This window comes from Mytilus californianus, unplaced genomic scaffold (genome assembly GCF_021869535.1).
Source record: "Mytilus californianus isolate M0D057914Y unplaced genomic scaffold, xbMytCali1.0.p SCAF_6, whole genome shotgun sequence".
NCBI lineage: Eukaryota > Metazoa > Mollusca > Bivalvia > Mytilida > Mytilidae > Mytilus > Mytilus californianus.
The window spans coordinates 1,260,403-1,283,343 of NW_026262712.1; the positions used below are offsets into that span (position 1 = coordinate 1,260,403).

The window sequence follows — 22,941 nt, forward strand, 5'->3', positions numbered from 1 at the left end:
AGATTTTTTTCCTGGATATTCCCAAGAGTCCTAAATGAGCGAATCGGGATTTTTAGAAACTTTAAGTTTAAACCCCACCCCCAAACAAAGTCAACACTCATAGAAAAACAAAGAAGTATCATGTACGAGTAAATTATTGATTGAATGATTGATTGTTGAATTTTTAACGCCACTTTCAGCACGCTTTGGGTATAATTTGGAGGCCAGATTTTATTGGCGAAGCCCGGAAGCCGGAATTCCCGGAAAGAACCAACGACCTTTAGCAGGAAAACTGGCATTCCTAGTCATTTAATGATTTAAAAAACAACAACATGTCAATTGAAATAGAAAAAAAACAAAACAAAAAGGAGAAGTCCATAAAATTGACAAAGTCGAACGTTGGACTTTATCAACCAACAGAACGAATGGAAAACAACTGTCATATTCCTGAATTGGTACAGTAATTTTCCGAAGTAAATTGTGGGTTAAATCTGCATGGTTTTATAGCTAGCTAAACCTCCCACCGTTTTTATTCTTTAAATATATAGAAGATATGTTTCAATGATAATTTATGTTCATCGTATAATCTTTACCCGTATATTTAATAAATGCCGAACTTACAGAAGATAAGAGACTAGAAGTTGTCATTTAACTACTACAATTTTAGCTTATCAAACTCCATCGGCCACGTTAGCTATTATCTTCACCTGGCGTCCGTCTTCCGTATGTTTTTTTTCAAATGTCTTCTCTCTCGAATTTAAGCACCTGAACCAATTTGAACCAAGATTGATCATTGGATTATCAAGATTAAAGTTTTTTTATTTTATTTCGGTCAACCAGTTTGGGCAGCAGAGGCTAAAAAAACAGCAAATAAGTTTTAGATGTAAGTAATCGTATAATATTAATTCTTGGAAATCATGATAGATACAGATAACCGACAATGGTGAAATTAATCAAATTTATATTTTACTATATGTTTCATGAAACTACATCATATGATTCTGTTTAGGAAACTGCAGTGAATTATTAAAGTAAAATTGAGAATGGAAACGTCATAGAGACTACAACCCGACTTGAGAGCAGAAAGCAGCCCATAGGCCACACATGGGTCTTCAAAACAGCGAGAAAATCCCGCACCCGGAGGAGGGCTTCAGCTGGCCCCTTAACAATAAAGTATACTAGTTCAGCGAAAATAGACGTCACACTAAGCTCCGAAACATATACATGATCATGAACCAAAATTTAAAAAAAGTATACAAGACTAACAAAGGCCAGAGGTTTCTGACTTGGGACAGGCTCAAAAATGCGGCGGTGTTAAACATGTTTTGTGAGATCTCAACCCACCCTATACCTCTAGCCAATGTGGAATAATAAAACACACAGCAATACGCTCAGTAAAATTCAGTTCAAAAGAAGTCCGAGTCCGATGTTAGAATAGGTAACAGAAGAAATTTAACAAAATGACAATAATCAACATAAATTAATAAAGGGCTACTATATATATATAGCAGTTACTGACATACCAGCTCCAAACCTCAATTAAACTGATTGAAAGATTATGACCTCATCAAATGAAAATATTCATATTGAAGTACATAAATTCAGCATTAAATTTTCCCAATAGAAGAGATGATTATGAAAAACATTTAATCTAAGGGCCGATTTTATACCTCCAAATCGCAATTTTGCCCTCTGAAAAATATGTTATAGGTACTAGAATATAAATCTAAACAGTACAAACATTCAGCAATATAAGATCAACAAAAAATCCAAGCTTAGTGAAACAATAATTGATTGATATCGCTGCTATATTACCTGGTTACTATATAGAGAATATCATATGCCTTTTTCAATATCACATCTGTATCAACCCGAGACGCCAATATAATCCCAAGAGCTCTGCTCGAGGGATTATATTGGTTGAGGGTTGATACGGTGTGTGATGTTGAAAAAGCCATATCATATACACTTTATTATATACATATACCTCACGTAGATGATTTTTTATGTGACATGACGTCATACTGATAAGGAGGTTTGAAATGACGTCATACAGATTATAAGTTTGACATGACGTCATACAGATTAGGGGTTTGATAAAGCCTTTGCAACAGTAACTGCAATCGATGACGTGACGTCATACAGATTAAAGGTGTGATAAAGCCTTTGCAACCGTGCTGATATCGATATCATCACGGGTGGCTGATACAGCACGCTTGCCAATGATTGTATTACACATACAATTTATCTGTATTTACTACTAAGTATATAATAAATATATATATATACATGCATCCCTGGTTCGAACAAAACAATCTGTGAAACTGACATTATCAAGATGCTTGATTTCTTGATTGGCATCATATGTGTTACGTCCTGCTTTTCAACAAACAATCGGCATTTGAATGGGAAACAATTGTGCCCCTCTCCTTGTCGACTTGTTTTTTTACCCAAACGAGGCAGAATTCACACAGGAACTTCTTGAAAGAATAAAAAGTAGCTATAATAATTGTCCTTTAACTTTACGTTCCTTTACTGAGATGATGTTCTCGAGATCTCACTAAATAATCAAAGTCTGGTGACTGTTTTGATCGCATCTATCCCTACGAACTTGAAATAAAGAATACCACAGATGCAGTTAAGTCTCACAAGAGACATATAAATAGTATATATGCCTCTGGTCTCGACTTATATCTTGACTTTCATCTAGATTCTAGAAATTGATCATTTCGGTCGGTTGATACAACACTAAATACTACAAAAGAGATAAATGCAGAATCCCAATTGTGAACTGTTCATTTCTATGCTTCAACCAGATACGGATCCAGTAAATTGAAACTGAAGGGGCTCCATTAAAGCACCAAAGTACCAGCACTTTTACTACAAATCTAAAATAAATGAGGGTCAGGTTGGGGGTCCTTTATTTCTGTATTCTTTATTATTTTTAGCCATTTCTTCTCTATGCTTTATAATTTCTATATAGATACTTTATTCTCTATTATTTTAATTTTAACCGTACTCCAGCGTGTCCAGTGAATATTCTTTGTTCATTGTTTTTTGGCTTATTTTTATCTATTGTTTATTTGTTCTATTTTCTGAAATATTAGCCTATAAATTTTGTATTTTTTTATTCTGAGACCTGAGACTATAGACTACTATAGTAGCTAAAGAAACTAAAATCTTACTAGTTTCTGTCCCTTACACCAATAAGCCCCTAATGGAACTACCGACAAGCGTGGTGGAAAACAATAAACAATATAACAAACACAATCAAACATTGACGACAATCAATGGCGAACTCACACAAAATTCCAACACAACAAGAAGCATTGACGAAAACGGAAAAAATGATGAAGATAACACACAAACCTCCAGCACAAACAGTGACATTGACGCCGTCCTTTCCAACTTAAAATTTGGAAAATTTAATTTGAAGATGCTGGCTGTTACTGGCGGAGCATATTTTGCAATTTGTTCAGAAATGATGGTTATCATATTTTTAAGCAAACCAATCAAAGATTTATGGAAAGTGGACCATTTCACATACGCATGGCTGCCGGTTGCAACAAGGATAGGGAGTATTATTGGGTGTTTCACATTTGGAACAATAAGTGATCATTTTGGCAGGCGAATCCCATTTTTAGTAGCTATATTTATTACAGCGGTATTTGGTGTTGTATCAGCATTCGCATCCAGTTTTTTATTCCTAGTCATACTACGTGCATTTGTATCTATTGGAACTGGAGGCATTGAAGCGACGAATTTTGTTTTGATGTTAGGTAGGTTTTAATGTAGTGATGCTTCCCCATACCTACATGTACGATGTAGATACATGATGGTAGAAATGCCCTTTACTGTTTAGTGTCAAACAGTCGTTTTCAGCTAGTGTTTAAGCATCAAATTGCATTGGTTAAAATTTTATTGTGATTTGTCAAAATATCCTATTGTGCATTGTTGTGATTCGTCAGATGTCTCAAATATTTATCCTTTGCCTTTATTTTTGGAAAGAATTTAATGTGATTCGTCAAAATCAGTCATTTTTTTTACCGTCATAAAGAAAATTTACATTTTATCTTCATCATGTTCATGCACCAAAAATTACTGTTAATGTCCATGATGTCATTTGGCAAGATTTTTTACCGTTATTCGTCATGAACATGATGAAGGTAATCCCATCACAACCCTCATACATAATCGCCATCCATTAGCTGCACTAGTGGAGTACTCCTTTTGCTAAGTTAGAGCACTAGCTACTATTCCAGGGGTCCCGGTTTCAAACCTTGACCGTTACAACTGACAATGGAAATTTTACAAGACAAATCATGCTTCCAGGTCCCATTTGGAGCCCAACTTAAAAACTTACTGTGGATTATAGAGATTACTTAAGTATGTATATATCTTACCTCCATTTAATAGCTTTGCTAGTGGGGTATTCCTTGAGCATGTTTAGCTCAGTAAGTAGAGAGGTGGCTTACTATGACAGGGGTCGAGTACAAACACCAGCTTGTACAGTGGTCATTTTGGGAGATTAATAAGAGAAGCCATTCTTAATAAACACCTATTTAAGTAGTACAAAAAAATCACTTGCATGACTAGACTAAGTCATTTTATTTTGTAGCTTTTAATATATAATATTAATGATCCTGGGATTAATTTAGGTGCTAAAATTATCAGAACCTACATCTGTGTTTATAGGATGACTGGTCATGTCCGATCATGACCCTGTACTGAATCTGGGATAATGACATGAAATTCACTTGTTTAAGTATTATACCTGTAGTTTCTTCTTGTCAACTCTGAGGGGGTGAGTTCGAATCCCGCTTGTGGTAGGTGCACTCGACTCCAATCTTAATTGACTAGGATTGTCAGTTTTCCTACTGAAGGTCTGTGGTTTTTTTTCTGGGCATTCTGGCTTCCTCCACCAATAAAAACTGACGGCCATGAAATAGCACAATAGTGTTGAAAGTGATGTTAGTTCATTATGTAAAGCCTTCATTATAGCATTTTTTCAACAAATATAGTATTTACAGATGAATGATTGTATCAAAGGCATTGCTACTTAACATGCTTAATAGAAGCAAAAAGTTTCATTTTTTTCAATTCTGCTAATAATTAGATATATAAATATAAACCTCTGGTCTTTGTTAGTCTTGTATGTTTTTTAATTTTAGTTCATTTATATCATGTATATGTTTTGGAGTTTAGTGTGACATCCATTTTCATTGAACAAGTACACATTTTTGTTTAGGGGGCAGCTAAAGCCCGCCTCTGGTTGCAGGATTTTCTCGCTGCGTTGAAGACCCATTGGTGGCCTTCCGCTGTTTTCTGCTCTTTGGTTGGGTTGTTGTCTCTTTGACACATTCCCCATTTCCATTTTCAATTTTATACTGTATGTTTAAAATTTTGGTAAACATGGTAAAACGACAAAATCACAGTATTTCTAATTTGCTACTTAAACATGTTAAATGAGTGATTCCCCTGACTGATAAATACAACGTACATGATGTATATGCTCGTTTATCCTTATATAATTGTAATTATTGATTATTAGACCGATGTATAAACTAACTTAAGAAGTGACATTGCTGTCATTCTTTTTAACACTGTTTAAGGTTACCCTTTTCTGTATACTGAATTCAATTTTAATTCTAAATTTTATGTCTTGAAATAACGTAAAATAATAACCAGTTGTTGTCCAGGCATTTGTTGCAACTTAAGATAACTCATTTGAGTAATTTTTCTTATATACATAATCATGATAATATTATGATATTATCTACATCTACATAGATCTACATATGGGTAATCCATAAAGAGTCGGTTGACTCATCACACGAATATGTTGAAATTAAAGTTGTAGTGTCATCCAACACGTGCTCTTTTAAAATCATATGTACAGGTGTTTAACATATATATATAGGTGCCAGTGTAGATAAAAACATTTCTGTGCTGATTTACGGATATTTGTGTGATATGAGGTTGGTCTTGAATGCCTCATAGTCATCAATGTCCAATAGGCTAGGCGGTAGTTCATTCCAGTTTGTGATGGTCCTTACGAAGAAGCTATGTTTTCGTTGTTCAGAAATTGATCCTAATCTGAGAAATTGTCTTTGATGGAACTGACACGTCATTCTTGCTGGTGTCATCAAGTATTCTGGACTTGGGATTGCAATTAGCATTATTTAAGTTGGTAGATTACTTTGTGAAAAAGGAGTAGACGTGATTTTTTTTGTCTCTCCTGTAGTTGTGGTAGTTTTAGGTCCTCTAATAAAGATGTTACTATGTCTGGGTCTCGAGAATACTCATGCCTGATGAATATGGCTGCTCTCCTTTGGACCATTTCCAGTTGTTGTATGTGTTTTTGGAGATGTGGGTCCCAGACACTGCTAGCTTATTCTAGTGTTGGTCCAACAAGGGTTATATATGCCTGACCCTTTATATTCATTGGGCATTTACCAAGATTCCGTCATATAAAGCCTAATTTTTTGTTTGCCTTTGTAGTGATGTTTCCGATTATTACATGATTATTTATGTATTGGCCTTGTTATTGGTCTGAGACTGGTTGTATTGGCCTGAGACTAAGCTGAAGGCCAATGCAGCTGGCCAAGGACCAATAACAAGGCCAATACAGAAATAACCATGTAATGACATAGTCGGGGGTACTACTTGTACAAGTTAATTTTATTTACTAGAAGAAGTAAATAATAATATACTTATATAAATAAATTTGTTATATTCATATTTTCTTATAAAGTTTGAATAATCTCCCCTTAATCTTCTGAAAAAATTTACTTGTATAAGTAAATTTTGTTTACAATCCCTAAAATTCTCATGTTTTGGGATGTAAAATCATGCTTTGCTTTTGGCATTGCACAAGTCATGTCTTTTTTGACTGTCCATGACGTTAGAACACTAAATCCCTGGGAGGTGTTTTAGTTTATTGAAGTCTCTGATGCATGATTTTTTATTATTGTTTTTATACGACCGCAAAAAATTTGTGGGGTCGTATAATGCTATCACGTCGTCAAACAATTTTTTTTAGGGTGGTCAATTTTTTTTTCCCTCAAGATTGAAGAAATTGTCAATTTTCCAAAGAAAAATTGGGGGGTCACAATTTATTTTGCTAATTCTTTGTATATAGTCTGAAAACAGATTTACTAAGTATTGCGCAACAGCACAGTGTATTGCACAAAAGCAAGAAGTCTTCAATTGAAAATAAATTCAAATTATATAACAAATTTCAAGTTCTTTGACTACATTTATTCTGTATCAATCCTATTATGTGTCAACTATTTAATTACAATCCAAATTCAGACCTGTATCAAGCTTGAATATTGTGTCCATTTTTGCCCCAACTGTTCATGATTGGACCTCTGCGGTCGTATCCAGCTGCACTAGGCGAAGCAATTTATTGGCTTTTAACTAGCTTTCAGTAACTGCGAGTACTCTAAAATCGTACTTTCGTGTTTATTTGACCTGTTGATACAATTTGTAATGCATTTTTGTTATTTGATGTTTACTCATTTTGTGTTATATCTCGTCTCACTATTTTTAATATATACCACCTTTGATAAGTATTTAGTATGACGATAAATTTTCACTTCTGTTCTCGTATTATGAACAACAAATTTATTTATTTTATGAAAAATATTTCCGTACTCCATGTACTCCTTACAACAAAATTATTTTTATTTACCTGTGTACGTTATTTTATTTAACAGCATTTTGTCCAAGGTTATAGTTGTCTTTCTGATATTGTTTTACATCTCAAATGAGATTTTCATTGTCCATGAAATTACGCTTAAATAATTAGCAATGATTAGTAAAGACATCTGCAAAGGACAGACAATTAAAAATTCTAATAGAGCAAAGAAGTCCTGAGAAATTCAAGAAAAGAAGATAGTATGACTTTTTTACTTTTATAAGTAAAACAAATCTGAATGTATAAGGGACATAACTAAGCCATTAAAATAATTTACCTATACAAGTAAATAAAATACACTTGTTTTTAAGTATCTTACAATTTTACTTAATATAAGTATATTAACATGATTAATATTTACTTCTCCAAGTAAATCAAAATGACTTGTACAAGTAGTACTCCTGACTGTCATATCTTTATCATGTTTATTAACTGACTACAGTGTTTGCCTGTTTTGTTTTTTTTTGTTGTTTTTTTTATTTCCACAAGATTTTAACATTTTTTACCTTGAAATGGAACTATCCAAATGCCAGTGTCCTTTTATAAGCTCCAACGTCAAATGATCTGGTACTGTTTCAAAATAAAATAGAGAATGGAAACAGGGAGATGTCTTTACATTTTCTGATGATTTGTTCACCCTTTCAAGTCACTATAAAGTTCTACAATTCATATTTTGACGCATCACATAAATAGTAATTGGAAAGGTTCTTCAATTGCGTAAGAGATGCAGAAACAAAAGGATTTAATAAATAATAACGTTGAATATAATTGCCAATAAGACAACTATCCATAGACCAAATAATAAATACTTCAACAATTACTGGTCACCCTTCAAAAATGCATATGCCTGGTTTGTGTTGAGAAATAAATGACACCTTACAAAAACATGAGAAGCAAAAGTAAAAAGGCAATCAATTTGCACCTATTAAACTGATAAAATGTTTTAAATAGTTATGAGGTCCACAAGAAATGAGTGATAATCTACAGACTCATTGTCCAAACCTGAGTGAAATGGTTAAATTGTCTGCTTACACATGTTACAAAGAGCTTTTTTAAATGAATGTGCCTGTCTTCAGCCTGAAATATTTGCCAGACTGAACGTTTCGTCATGTTTATAGTATGTGAATAAAACAGCGTCTTCCAAATGACTGTTTACACTAAGTTGGTGTACATCATCACTTTCGATCTGAAAAAAAAAACAGAGACATTCCTAAATCCTGTATTGGGCGAATTTGGCTGGATCAGAACTCTGCCAATTTGAAAAAAATCAATATTTACCGACTTATTCTGTATTGGCCAAGTTGACACTTTTATACAGCACAGGCAGTTATTATCATATTAAGTACAATAACATGAATAACAGACTTAGTTATTTAATAAAGGTTATCAAAAATGATTTATCATTTGAGTAATTTTTGTCGAGCCTGTGACTTTTGTCGCAGAAAGCTCGACATAGGGATAATGATCCGGCGTTAAGACGTTAGCTAACTTCTTAAAAGTTTTATATTTTAGAAGGTGGAAGATCTGGATGCTTCATACTTTGTATATGGATGCCTCATGTTACGAAGTTTCCGTCAGTCACATGTCCAATGTCCTTGACCTCATTTTCATGGTTCAGTGACTACTTGAAAAAAAAGTGAAGATTTTTTGTAATGTTAAATTCTCTCTTATTATAATTAATAGGATAACTATATTTGGTATGTGTGTACCTTGCAAGGTCCTCATGCCCGTCAGACAGTTTTCACTTGACCTCGACCTCATTTCATGGATCAGTGAACAAGGTTAAGTTTTGGTGGTCAAGTCCATATCTCAGATACTATAAGCAATAGGTCTAGTATATTCGGTGTATGGAAGGAATGTAAGGTGTACATGTCCAACTGGCAGGTGTCATCTGACCTTGACCTCATTTTCATGGTTCAGTGGTTATAGTTAAGTTTTTGTGTTTTGGTCTGTTTTTCTTATACTGTATGCAATAGGTCTACTATATTTGGTGTATGGAATGATTGTAAGGTGTACATGTCTAGCTGGCAGGTGTCATCTGACCTTGACCTCATTTTCATGGTTCAGTGGTTAAAGTTAAGTTTTTGAGTTTTGGTCTTTTTTTCTAATACTATACATGCTATATGCAATAGTTCAACTATAGTTGGTGTATGGAAATATTTTATGATCTATATGTCAGTCACGCAGGTTTTATTTGACCTTGACCTCATTTTCAAGGTTCATTGCTCAGTGTTAAGTATTTGTGTTTTGGTCTGTTTTTTGTCGAGCCTGCGACTTTTGTCGCTGAATGCTCGACATAGGGATAGTGATCCGGCGGCGGCGGCAGCAGCGTTAGCTAACTTCTTAAAAGCTTTATATTTTAGAAGGTGGAAGACCTGGATGCTTCATACTTTGTATATGGATGCCTCATGTTACGAAGTTTCCGTCAGTCACATGTCCAATGTCCTTGACCTCATTTTCATGGTTCAGTGACTACTTGGAAAAAAAGTTAACATTTTTTGTAATGTTAAATTCTCTCTTATTATAAGTAGTAGGATAACTATATTTGGTATGTGCGTACCTTGCAAGGTCCTCATGCCCATCAGACAGTTTTCACTTGACCTCGACCTCATTTCATGGATCAGTGAACAAGGTTAAGTTTTGGTGGTCAAGTCCATATCTCAGATACTATAAGCAATAGGTCTAGTATATTCGGTGTATGGAAGGACTGTAAGGTGTACATGTCCAACTGGCAGGTGTCGTCGGACCTTGACCTCATTTTCATGGTTCAGTGGTTATAGTTAAGTTTTTGTGTTTTGGTCTGTTTTTCTTACACTGTATGCAATAGGTCTACTATATTTGGTGTATGGAATGATTGTAAGGTGTACATGTCTAGCTGGCAGGTGTCATCTGACCTTGACCTCATTTTCATGGTTCAGTGGTTATAGTTAAGTTTTTGTGTTTTGGTCTGTTTTTCTTATACTGTATGCAATAGGTCTACTATATTTGGTGTATGGAATGATTGTAAGGTGTACATGTCTAGCTGGCAGGTGTCATCTGACCTTGACCTCATTTTCATGGTTCAGTGGTTAAAGTTAAGTTTTTGAGTTTTGGTCTTTTTTTCTAATACTATATGCAATAGTTCAACTATAGTTGGATGGAAATATTTTATGATCTATATGTCAGTCACGCAGGTTTTATTTGACCTTGACCTCATTTTCAAGGTTCATTGCTCAGTGTTAAGTATTTGTGTTTTGGTCTGTTTTTTGTCGAGCCTGCGACTTTTGTCGCAGAAAGCTCGACATAGGGGTAGTGATCCGGCGGCGGCGGCAGCAGCGTTAGCTAAATTCTTAAAAGCTTTATATTTTAGAAGGTGGAAGACCTGGATGCTTCATACTTTGTATATGGATGCCTCATGTTACGAAGTTTCCGTCAGTCACATGTCCAATGTCCTTGACCTCATTTTCATGGTTCAGTGACTACTTGAAAAAAAAGTTAACATTTTTTGTAATGTTAAATTCTCTCTTATTATAAGTAGTAGGATAACTATATTTGGTATGTGCGTACCTTGCAAGGTCCTCATGCCCATCAGACAGTTTTCACTTGACCTCGACCTCATTTCATGGATCAGTGAACAAGGTTAAGTTTTGGTGGTCAAGTCCATATCTCAGATACTATAAGCAATAGGTCTAGTATATTCGGTGTATGGAAGGACTGTAAGGTGTACATGTCCAACTGGCAGGTGTCATCGGACCTTGACCTCATTTTCATGGTTCAGTGGTTATAGTTAAGTTTTTGTGTTTTGGTCTGTTTTTCTTATACTGTATGCAATAGGTCTACTATATTTGGTGTATGGAATGATTGTAAGGTGTACATGTCTAGCTGGCAGGTGTCATCTGACCTTGACCTCATTTTCATGGTTCAGTGGTTATAGTTAAGTTTTTGTGTTTTGGTCTGTTTTTCTTATACTGTATGCAATAGGTCTACTATATTTGGTGTATGGAATGATTGTAAGGTGTACATGTCTAGCTGGCAGGTGTCATCTGACCTTGACCTCATTTTCATGGTTTAGTGGTCGAAGTTAAGTTTTTGAATTTTGGTCTTTTTTTCTAATACTATATGCAATAGGTCTACTATATTTGGTGTATGGAATGATTGTAAGGTGTACATGTCTAGCTAGCAGGTGTCATCTGACCTTGACCTCATTTTCATGGTTTAGTGGTCAAAGTTAAGTTTTTGAGTTTTGGTCTTTTTTTCTAATACTATATGCAATAGTTCAACTATATTTGGTGTATGGAAATATTTTATGATCTATATGTCAGTCACGCAGGTTTTATTTGACCTTGACCTCATTTTCAAGGTTCATTGCTCAGTGTAAAGTTTTTGTGTTTTGGTCTGTTTTTCTTAAACTATAAGCAATAGGTCAACTATATTTGTTGTATGGAAGAATCGTTAGCTGTAAATGCCTGCCTAGCATGGTTCATCTGACCTTGACCTCATTTTCATGGTTCATTGGTCAATGTTTAGTTTACTTGCTTAATGTTAAGTTTATGTGACAGTTGTAATAAAGCTTTATATTTAGGACTATCAACATAATATCAATGGTTAGTAAAGAAGGTGAGACATTTCAGCGTGTGCACTCTTGTCTTAAACTATAAGCAATAGGTCAACTATATTTGTTGTATGGAAGAATTGTCAGCTGTACATGTCTGCCTAGCATGGTTTATCTGACCTTGACCTCATTTTCATGGTTCATTGGTCAATGTTTAGTTTACTTGGTTAATGTTAAGTTTATGTGACAGTTGTAATAAAGCTTTATATTAGGACTATCAACATAATATCAATGATTAGTAAAGAAGGCGAGACATTTCAGCGTGTGCACTCTTGTTCTTATATATTTAATCATGATATTCTAATGCTATTCCTTTGTAATGATAATTTTCATTGGACATTGACAAATATTTTTGAAGGGTTAGATTCCACGTTCTGGTTTTTTGTCGAGCCTTCGACTTTAGTCGAAAAAGCGAGACATAGCGATCCTACATTCCGTCGGCGTCGTCGTTGTCGGCGGCGTCCACAAATATTCACTCTGTGGTTAAAGTTTTTGAAATTTTAATAACTTTCTTAAACTATCCTGGATTTCTACCAAACTTGGACAGAAGCTTGTTTATGATCATAAGATAGTATCCAGAAGTAAATTTTGTAAAAATAAAATTCCATTTTTTCCGTATTTTACTTATATATGGACTTAGTTTTTCTGCCGGTAAATATTACATTCACTCTGTGGTTAAAGTTTTTAAAATTTTAATAACTTTCTTAAACTATCCTGGGTTTGTACCAAACTTGGACAGAAGCTTGTTTATGATCATAAGATAGTATCTAGAAGTAAATTTTGTAAAAAAATAAATCCATTTTTTCCTTATTTTACTTTTAAATGGACTTAGATTTTCTGCCAGGAAACAACACATTCACTCTGTGGTTAAAGTTTTTAAAATTTTAATAACTTTCTTATACTATTTTGGATTTGTACCAAACTTGGACAGAAGCTTGTTTATGATCAAAAGCTAGTATCTAGAAGGAAATTTTGTAAAAAAATAAATCTATTTTTTCAGTATTTTACTTTTAAATGGACTTAGATTTTCTGCCAGGAAACAACATATTCACTTTGTGGTTAAAGTTTTTAAAATTTTAATAACTTTCTTATACTATTTTGGATTTGTACCAAACTTGGAAAGAAGCTTGTTTATGATCAAATGCTAGTATCTAGAAGGAAATTTTGTTTTCTTCCAGTTAACATTACATTCAGTCTGCAGTTAAAGTTTTTAAACATTTATTAGATTCATAAACTATCCTGGAATTTTACCAAACTTGGACAGAAGCTTCTTACAATCAAAAGATAGTATCAAGAGGAATATTTTTATTGATTTACTTCCTCATTTTTGTTGAGCCTGCGATTAACAGAAAAAGTAGGCGAGACACTGGGTTCCGTGGAACCCTTACGAATTTTTTTGGTATGCAATTTCTCAGAAAATAAACAAGAAAGTCACACTTTGTGCCTTCAAAATCCTCTTTTTGTCAATATTGAAACCATTCAGAAGCGTACGAAAAGTATAAATACTATTGTTTAGTGTTTATATTTGACATCCGGAGTATGCATATGACGTCATCTTGATTAGATGCTAAAGACTATGCAACAGTTTCATGGACTTTTTCATTTATGGCATTTTTAAACAAAAATATTTATTAAATGCAATTTATTATACCCCACGCAACGAGTTGCGGAGGGTATAATGTTTTTGACCCGTCCGTCCGTCCGTCCGTCTGTCCGTCAGTCTGTCAGTCCGTCAGTCCTGTTTCTTGTCATCGCAACTCCTCTCAAACCACACAACAGAATTTCGGGAAACCTTTTTAGATAATAAGGACATACTATGTAGTTGTGCATATCGACAGGAAATTGCGATTCAATTTTTTTTCCTAGGAGTTACGCCCCTTTGAACTTATTTACTTTAATGTACTACTGCAACAGTTTGTCATCGCAACTCCTTTGATACCACACAACAGAATTTCATGAAACCTTTTTAGATAATAAGGACATACTATGTAGATGTGCATATCGACAGGAAATTACGGTTCAATTTTTTTCCTAGGAGTTACTCCCCTTTGAACTTATTTGCTTCAATGTACTATGCAACAGTTTGTCATCGCAACTCCTCTGATACCCCACAACAGAATTTCATGAAACCTTTTTAGATAATAAGGACATACTATGTAGATGTGCATATCGACAGGAAATTACGGTTCAATTTTTTTTCTAGGAGTTACGCCCCTTTGAACTTTTTTGCTTCAATGTACTATGCAACAGTTTGTCATCGCAACTCCTCTGATACCACACAAAAGAATTTCATGAAACCTTTTTTAGATAATAAGGACATACTATGTAGATGTGCATATCAGCAGGAAATTATGGTTCAATTTTTTTTCTAGGAGTTACGCCCCTTTGAACTTATTTGCTTCAATGTACTACTGCAACAGTTTGTCATCGCAACTCCTCTGAAACCACACAACAGAATTTCATGAAACTTTGTAGATAATAAGGACATACTATGTAGATGTGCATATCGACAGGAAATTATGATTCAATTTTTTTTTCTTATACAATTTTTTTTCTTACACATATTTTATTACTAATGACAAAATGAGGACGTGGGGTATGTGAGTGCGCTCACTAAGGTTCTTTAATTTTAATATGTGGCATTAGAATGGAGATAACTGTATTGTATTTTAAGCTTGGCCTTTCGTAAAACTTGATTTTACTGTCGCAAATATCCGTTTATCTAGCTCCGCTTCACGTCACTAGGTAAACTCAATTTGCGACAGTAAAATCTACATTTTACGAAATACAAGCTTAAAATACAATAAAGTTATCTCCTAAATATAGGTTATTAAAAATGATAACTTGATAAAATAGCACCCCTGACTGTTTACTATGGTGGAGAATAGCACCTCTGACTGTTTACTGTTGTGGAGAATTGAAAGATTGATCTTTCATGTTTTAGCAAATGTCTTTTTTTTTTTTTTACTAAAGACCAACCCATCATGCATGACATGTATATTTGATTGCCTTGCCAACAGTTATTAAAAAAAAAGTGTTTTATGTCTTTTAAGAGAATCCTATTTCTGCTGACTTCAAAAATGAATTTAGTCAAGTTTCTGATAATATTGAAGAGAATCAAGTGGAGAATTGTGTAATTTAATAGGGGGTCTCATTGGGGGGGGGGGGGGTCTGATCCCAGATCCCGATTATTGTTTTATCAGAATCCTGTATCCCGCTTATCATTGTAATGATAGCGCTTGTAATTTCAATTCTCCCGTCCGACTTCGTTTCCCGTTTTCATGTGTCACGCTTACAAAAAATTGGCCAATCCCCGATCACAATTATACCCCAATGAGACCCAATTAATAATATTCTTAATTAACAATATGTACAAATTTTTTACGATTATATTGGTATGAAGTTGGTGTCGTCGTCGTCGTCGTCCGATGAAACATTAGTTTTTGCACTCTAACTTTTGTTTAAGTGAATGGATCTCAATGAAATTTTACCATAAGGTTCAATACCACAATAGGAAGGTGGGGATTGATTTTGGGGGTTATGGTACCCACAGATAAGGAATTAGGGGCCAAAAATAAGCATTTTTGTAACTTCCAGACATGTTACTTGTGTGTAAGTGTATGGATCTCTCTGACATTATACCACAAGGTTCCATATCACAAAGGGAATGCTGGGATTGATTTTGGGGGTAATTGCCTCCAAATTTTAGGAATTAGGGGCCAAACAGGGGCAAAAAACAAGCATTTTTCTAGTTTCAGGACAATAACTTGTGTGTAAGTGTATGGATCTTTATGAAATTGTACTACAAGGTTCCATATCACAAAGGGAAAGCTGGAATTGAGTTTGGGGGTAATTGCCATAAAAAGTTTAGGAATTTGGGGCCAAAAAAGGGCCAAAAATAAGCATTTTTCTAGTTTCCAGACAATAACTTGTGTTCAAATGTATGGATCTCTCTGAAATTGTACTGCAAGGTACCATACCAAAAAGGGAAGGCTGGGATTGATTTTGGGGGTAATTCCCTCAAAATTTTAGTAATAAGGAGCCATAAAAGGGCAAAAAAACAAGCATTTTTCTAGTTTCATGACAATAACTTGTGTGTAAGTGTATGGATCTTTATGAAATTGTACTGCAAGGTTCCATATCACAAAGGGAAAGCTGGGTTTGAGTTTGGGGGTAATTGCCCTAAACGTTTAGGAATTTGGGGCCAAAAAGGGGCCAAAAAACAAGCATTTTTCTAGTTTCCAGACAATAACTTGTGTTCAAGTGTATGGATCTCCATGAAATTGTACTGCAAGGTACCATACCACAAAGGGAAAGCTGGGATTGAGTTTGGGAGTGATGAATCATAAGGGGGTTCAAAAAATTAGGGGGGGATTTTTTTTTCATTTTTTTTCTTTAAAATTTTCCATTTTAAATTGGTTATTTCTGATTTATATATAAAAGCAAATAATAATGATATGGTTTGAATAGGTAAATTAAAAAATTTTAAGTTCTTAGACCACTTTCATTCTGTGTGAGAAACCTATGCTGTGTCAAATATTTAATTACAATCCAAATTCAGTGCTGTATCAAGCTTGAATGTTGTGTCCATACTTGCCCCAACTGTTCAGGGTTCGACCTCTGCGGTCGTATCAAGCTGCGCCCCAGCGGAGCATTTTATAAATAAATGGAGGAGGGAGGTATTTTGAATTTATGTGAACAAAATTAGTTTATTGTTTTCTTAATTTTTTTTTGGGGCATTTCTACCATTATCTAATTTAACAGTGACAAATGATTGAAGACCAGGGATGATTCCAGCTGTTTTCAAATGGGTCCCTTTACCATCAAATTGGGAATTTTTATCCCAATTGGGATTTTTTTATGCATAAAATCTAAGATGAAATAACATTATTTTCCTGTAAAAACAGAAAATGTATATTAAGTTTCATCTGTACACTGATGTAAGAAGTGGTAACATTTTGAATGATTCTGGATAGGCTACTGAATATAATGTATATATCGTATGTGATAACCAGATAGCTTGACAGTTATTTGATTGAGACCAGGGAAGTTGTTACATTAAAAGATCATTGCACATGATACACCAACTTTTGTAGGCTTGCATCTTACAATGTAGCTATGGTAACCTAGGCCTTTTACAATAATATATATGTCAGCTAACATAAACCACTGAAAAAATCATCCATTTGAGTATTTTTTTCAACAACAGATCATCTTTATATATTTACCTTGATTCAAAGTGATTTCAAATTGTACTGGCCAATTGTCATATTCAGAAAAGCTTTTATGAAAGTTTATATACTTTATAATTGATAAGATATTTAAATTTGTGATTTTTGCTTGCTGTTTAATATGTAGAAGGTTGCCATAGTTTAACTTTTGGTGTCACTCTAAGAAACAGGAAATTAAAGCATTGAACCATTGTATTTTAATATTTTTATTGATCATCTTCACAACTTTTGAAACAGTTCCATAATGTCGACATCATATTAATAATTTCATGAATGTGTATTTTCAAAAACGCTCAAACTTATGACTTTTGCGGAAATAGAGCCTGATAAAATATAGAATTCTTATCCTGATTTTAAAACGTTTTGACGACAAACTATGAAAAATTATAGTTGCCTAAATCGATGACGGAAACATTTCCGGAAATATCGATTTTTATTTTATTTTTCCTGAATTGGGAATTTATATTCACATACATTTTTTTGGGGCTGCCGGCCGATTTAAGGGCCGCTAAGCGGCCCTAAACTGTATAGTAGAATCATCCCTGAAGACTGTAAATGAATAACTTCACCCCTATTTTGTCATATTTTTTACAGAATTCCTGCCCAGAAGGAACAGGGGAGCAGTCATGGTAGCTATAACATTCTGTGGTGCATTAGGTGCTATCTTAACAGGGGGACTAGCTTGGTGGCTTCTACCAAAATATGGATGGCAGACATTGCTTGGAGCTTGTGCGGCCCCATCAGTAGCAGTATGTGGAATAGCTTTACTGTTGGGAGAGGAGTCACCAAGATATTTATTTATTAGTGGTCAGAGAGCTAAAGGAACAAAACTGCTGAAGAAAATTGCTTTGCAGAATGGAGCAGAAATTGAAAATGGTAATTAAAAATTGTCTCTTAAAGTTGAAATAACTCTTTATAAATATTGTGCATCCAAAGCTCTTTCCTAGATTTCTCGTTATCAGGAATTCTCAAACCCAAAAATTTGAAAGCCAAGGATATGACCTACGCTACATGTACATAACTTGTACATGTATACATCACAACACAGGCAAAGTGTGATTCAGTAAAATAGACCATATATACTTAGAAAAACAATAAGTAACAAATGTTATGAATATCAAATTTAAAAAATGAATTTTTCTCTAAACATTATAATGAATAAATTATTCATGTTATTGTTACGGAGAAAAAAATATCATACAATGCTTATTCTTAACTGACCAAAATAATATTGAAAATTATTCATTTTATAAACTCAACTTTGTAAATGTTTATTTCAAAGTTTTTAATTAAATTATATATGTTGCTAATTTTTTTACTCCGTATATATATATATAAAAATATACAAGTCTAAATTGAAAACAACGTTCAAACCTATGATTGCGTTGGATAAAAACCACAATTTTTATACGTGTGCATGCAAAACAAATTTCTTGTTAGAGGGGTCTAAATACAGCACAAACAACATTTTCCAAAAGACCAAAAAAGTGAAAAAGTATATTTTAACAAAACGCATTTGACTAACAGGTCGGACAACAAATGTTCTTAAACCCTGCTGACTGCAGTTCATTGATTAACCTGGATAAATTTTGCTTGTAAATAAATGAGGGGCGTAAAGGCATGAAAGGGGGGATATCTGCACGGAAGAACGCGAAATAAAATTGCCATTTCACGATGAACGAACAATTAAAAATTTCTTGCACATTGATCTTTTTACCGATTTCATGAAACACAGTGAATAACGAACACTTTTCACGGCTGCACGTGAAATTAAAATGGCAAACACGTTGCACGAAAATAACCCTTTACCACCCTCATAAATGTAAGTTGTTAAAAAGAACATGGCTTTCACTCCCTCAGACTTTGTATTTAAATTGTTCCCACCCAGAATATCTTGTTGAACATGTTGTTTTCAGTTTTATTATATAGATATAAGAAGATATGGTATGAGTGCCAATGAGACAACTCTCCATCCAAGTCAAAATTTATAAAAGTAAACCATTATAGGTCAAAGTACGGTCTTCAACACAGAGCCTTGGCTCACACCGAACAGCAAGCTATAAAGGGCCCCAAAAATGACTAGTATTATTAGTAGTAAATACAGGTAAACTGTATGTGTAATACAAATGATGACAATGGTGCTGTATCAACCATCCCTGATGATATCGATATCAGTCACGGTTGCAAAGGCTTTATCAAACCTCTAATCTGTATGACGTCACGTAATCGATATCAGTCACGGTTACAAAAGCTTTATCAAACCCCTAATATGTATTACATCATGTCTCGTGAAAAATACATAAGAAAGATAAGTTGTACTTGAGGTACATGTATATAATAAAGTGTATATGATATGGCTTTTTCAATATCACACACCATATCAACCCTCAACCAATATAATCCCTCAAGCAGAGCTCTTAGGATTATACTGGTGTCTCATGTTGATAGAGTTGTGATATTGAAAAAGCCATATGATATTCTCTATATATATTAGGACATGTTAAAAAGGCCCACATCAAGTGCATCAATCCCACAAATTTACACAAGTATATGTTATATGTTAAAGATATATACGTTCATACTGCCTCTGCACCATTCATACTATTTGTTTAGTCTAAATGCTGGAATGTCTTTTTTGTGACATTAGTAATGTATTCCATTAAGTTTTACTCATGACTTACATGTAGTGAAACAATTGTTGAAAGATTAGCCAAATTTTATATCATCCCCCTTCAAATTCAAAGTTATTTCAACAGTTTGTTTCTTCCCAAAAAATGCAAAATATTACATTTGTAATAGTGTAAAGAGTTGCAAAAATAGGTAACACCCTTATATTATCTCAAAACATAACTTCTATTTGTACTTGGCAGGAAATGCTAATCACAGCCTCACATTCTACCTGTTTCTTAACCTAGGACAAATAATTTAATATTTTGAGACAATGCATGGTTATATATATATAGAAAAATGTTTGTTGAAATAAAAAAAATTAGCTATCTGTTCACATCTACACATGTACCATCTTCAGATTTTGATATTAATGAATAAATGTACAGTAGATGTGAGCCCAGGGTCAATAAGACAACATCCCATCATACCCAAGAGGTCATTTACATAACAAAAACACATATTCTTCTTTGCCTGCTTATTGAAATACTGTTAATTCAGATGTTTTGCAATGGTTTTATAATTGCAAATGTTGTGATATGATAAATTTTGCCAAATTTAAAGCTTGTATTTAATTTTGATAGAATTATATGTTAGCAGCATTTTCTGAAATTGTGATTATCAAATCTTGTAATTTTTGTTCATTGTTCAAAATCCCCAAATTACCATGAATAATGCCCAAATATGAATAATGCCCAAATATGAATAATGCCCAAATATAAATAATGCCCAAATATAAATAATGCCCAAATATGAATAATGCCCAAATATGAATAATGCCCAAATATAAATAATGCCCAAATATAAATTTCCAAATTTACAGTACATAACATTATTTCATTAAACATCATCATATCGATTTTCCTTAGCTCATTTAAGACAGGTGCCCAGTTTGTAATTTATAAAAAGGACCAGTTAAAAAAAAACCACCATGTCTTTATTTTTCAGTGACCATCACAGTACCATCAACTTCAGACAGAGGCAGGATACAGGATTTATTTAAACCTGAACATCTATCAAGCACTACTTTTATCATTCTGATCTGGTTCCTTCAAGCGACTGGTTACTGGGGTGTGACAGTCTATTTACCTGAGTACATTACATCGTTAGGAGTAGATGGATATTTCAACATGTTCATGGTATTTATTGGAGAATTACCTGGATTGTGTTTAGCGATGATATTCGTAGAGAAACATATGTTAGGCAGGATTAAGTCTTTACGTGTATTTTCATTAGGAACTTGTTTATCATTGATAGTTTTTGCTGTTGTAGATTTAGATTTTTTAAAAGCTGCCGTAGTGATTGTTTGCTACTTTTTTATGGTGCCGATTTATTCCCTTTTAAATACATATACACCAGAAATATACCCTACGAACATGAGAGGAGTTGCTATGGCAACTGTCAATGCCATCATAGAGGTACCTGGTTTGATCACCCCTTTTGTGGGGGCCACGTTATTGTCTCATCCAAGTAAGTGGCTGTACCCTGTGGTCTGGTCTGTTGTATTTTTTGTCCAGTTTTGTCTTATGTTTGGTTTACGGCATGAGACAGCTGGTGACAGCCTGCGAGATAGTGACTCACAAAGGAAGAAGGATGGTGAATCTCCAGTAAGCAGTAAAGATGAGTCTCTTATAACAGCTCTTTAGACCAGAACAAATATATTTTTGATATTGAATAACAGCTTCAGTTTATTTTGGCATTTCCAACATTAGGTCCACTCATGTCATCAAATTTATTCATCACATTTTGTATAAATAATACAAAAACTCAGATTTTGTAAAAAAAAAGAAGCTTAGTTTTTTTTTCAAAAGGTTTCTTATGTTCAATTTTAATGATAATATAATGGACCAGTTTACTCCATAAGGTTGCCATAGGGGACCATCTAGAAGTTTGGCCACTCTGTGTGCCCTCCTACCATGGAAGGGTGGAAATGACACAATCCGGTCAAGCTGTAGTGTACTTATTGGATAGATTTTACAATTTTACATAGATCATGTTTGATTTAAGATATTTCCACTTATTCTAAAATTTAAAAAAAAACAAGACAACTAATTTGAAAATCTTCTATTCTATTTTAGGTTAGACAACTGACCTTGTTATTATATACATATGTATGAAAATGTATATATGTCCCATGGTATTTTGTTTCATTCGGTTGCTGTCTAATTGACATATACCTAACCTTTATTTTTTCGTCCATGCTTGTGTTTGACTTTGATTTTTGTCGAGCCTGCGACTTTTGTTGCAAAAGCGAGACATAGCGATCCTTCATTCTGATGTCGGCGGCGTCCACAAATATTCACTCTATGGTTAAAGTTTTTGAAATTTTAATAACTTTCTTAAACTATCCAGGATTTCTACCAAACTTGGACAGAAGCTTGTTTATGATCCTAAGATAGTATCCAGAAGTAAATTTTGTAAAAAAAAAATCCTATTCATCTCTATTTTACTCATAAATGGGACTTAGTTTTTCTTCCAGTTAACATTACATTCATTCTGTGGTTAAAGTTTTAAAAATTGTAATAACTTTATTAAACTATCCTGGATTTGTACCAAACTTGGACAGAAGCTTGTTTATGATCAAAAACTAGTATCTAGAAGGAAATTTTGTAAAAATATATTTTCTGTTTTTCCGTATATTACTTATAAATGGGACTTAGTTTTTCTTCCAGTTAACAAATGGTTAACATTACATTCACTCTGTAGTTAAAGTTTTTAAAACATTTATTAGATTCATAAACCATTCTGGATTTTTACCAAACTTGGACAGA

General features: G+C 33.8%; 1 protein-coding gene and 1 long non-coding RNA gene across 2 annotated transcripts; one reads left to right on the forward strand and one right to left on the reverse strand.

Annotated features, from left to right (window-relative positions):
- The first annotated feature begins 3,171 nt into the window (after positions 1–3,171).
- Positions 3,172–21,935, forward strand: LOC127705240 (synaptic vesicle 2-related protein-like). The gene is made up of 3 exons (XM_052209578.1): positions 3,172–3,758; positions 18,098–18,379; positions 21,119–21,935. The coding sequence occupies exons 1-3, from the start codon at positions 3,197–3,199 to the stop codon at positions 21,814–21,816; spliced, it is 1,542 nt and encodes a 513-aa protein (XP_052065538.1). The 5' UTR covers positions 3,172–3,196; the 3' UTR covers positions 21,817–21,935.
- LOC127705269 (uncharacterized) lies at positions 10,586–11,555 on the reverse strand. The gene is made up of 2 exons (XR_007983799.1): positions 11,415–11,555; positions 10,586–10,722 (listed from the first exon to the last, which is right to left on the reverse strand). It is a non-coding gene; the product is annotated as an uncharacterized LOC127705269 (long non-coding RNA).
- Positions 21,936–22,941: the final 1,006 nt, after the last annotated feature.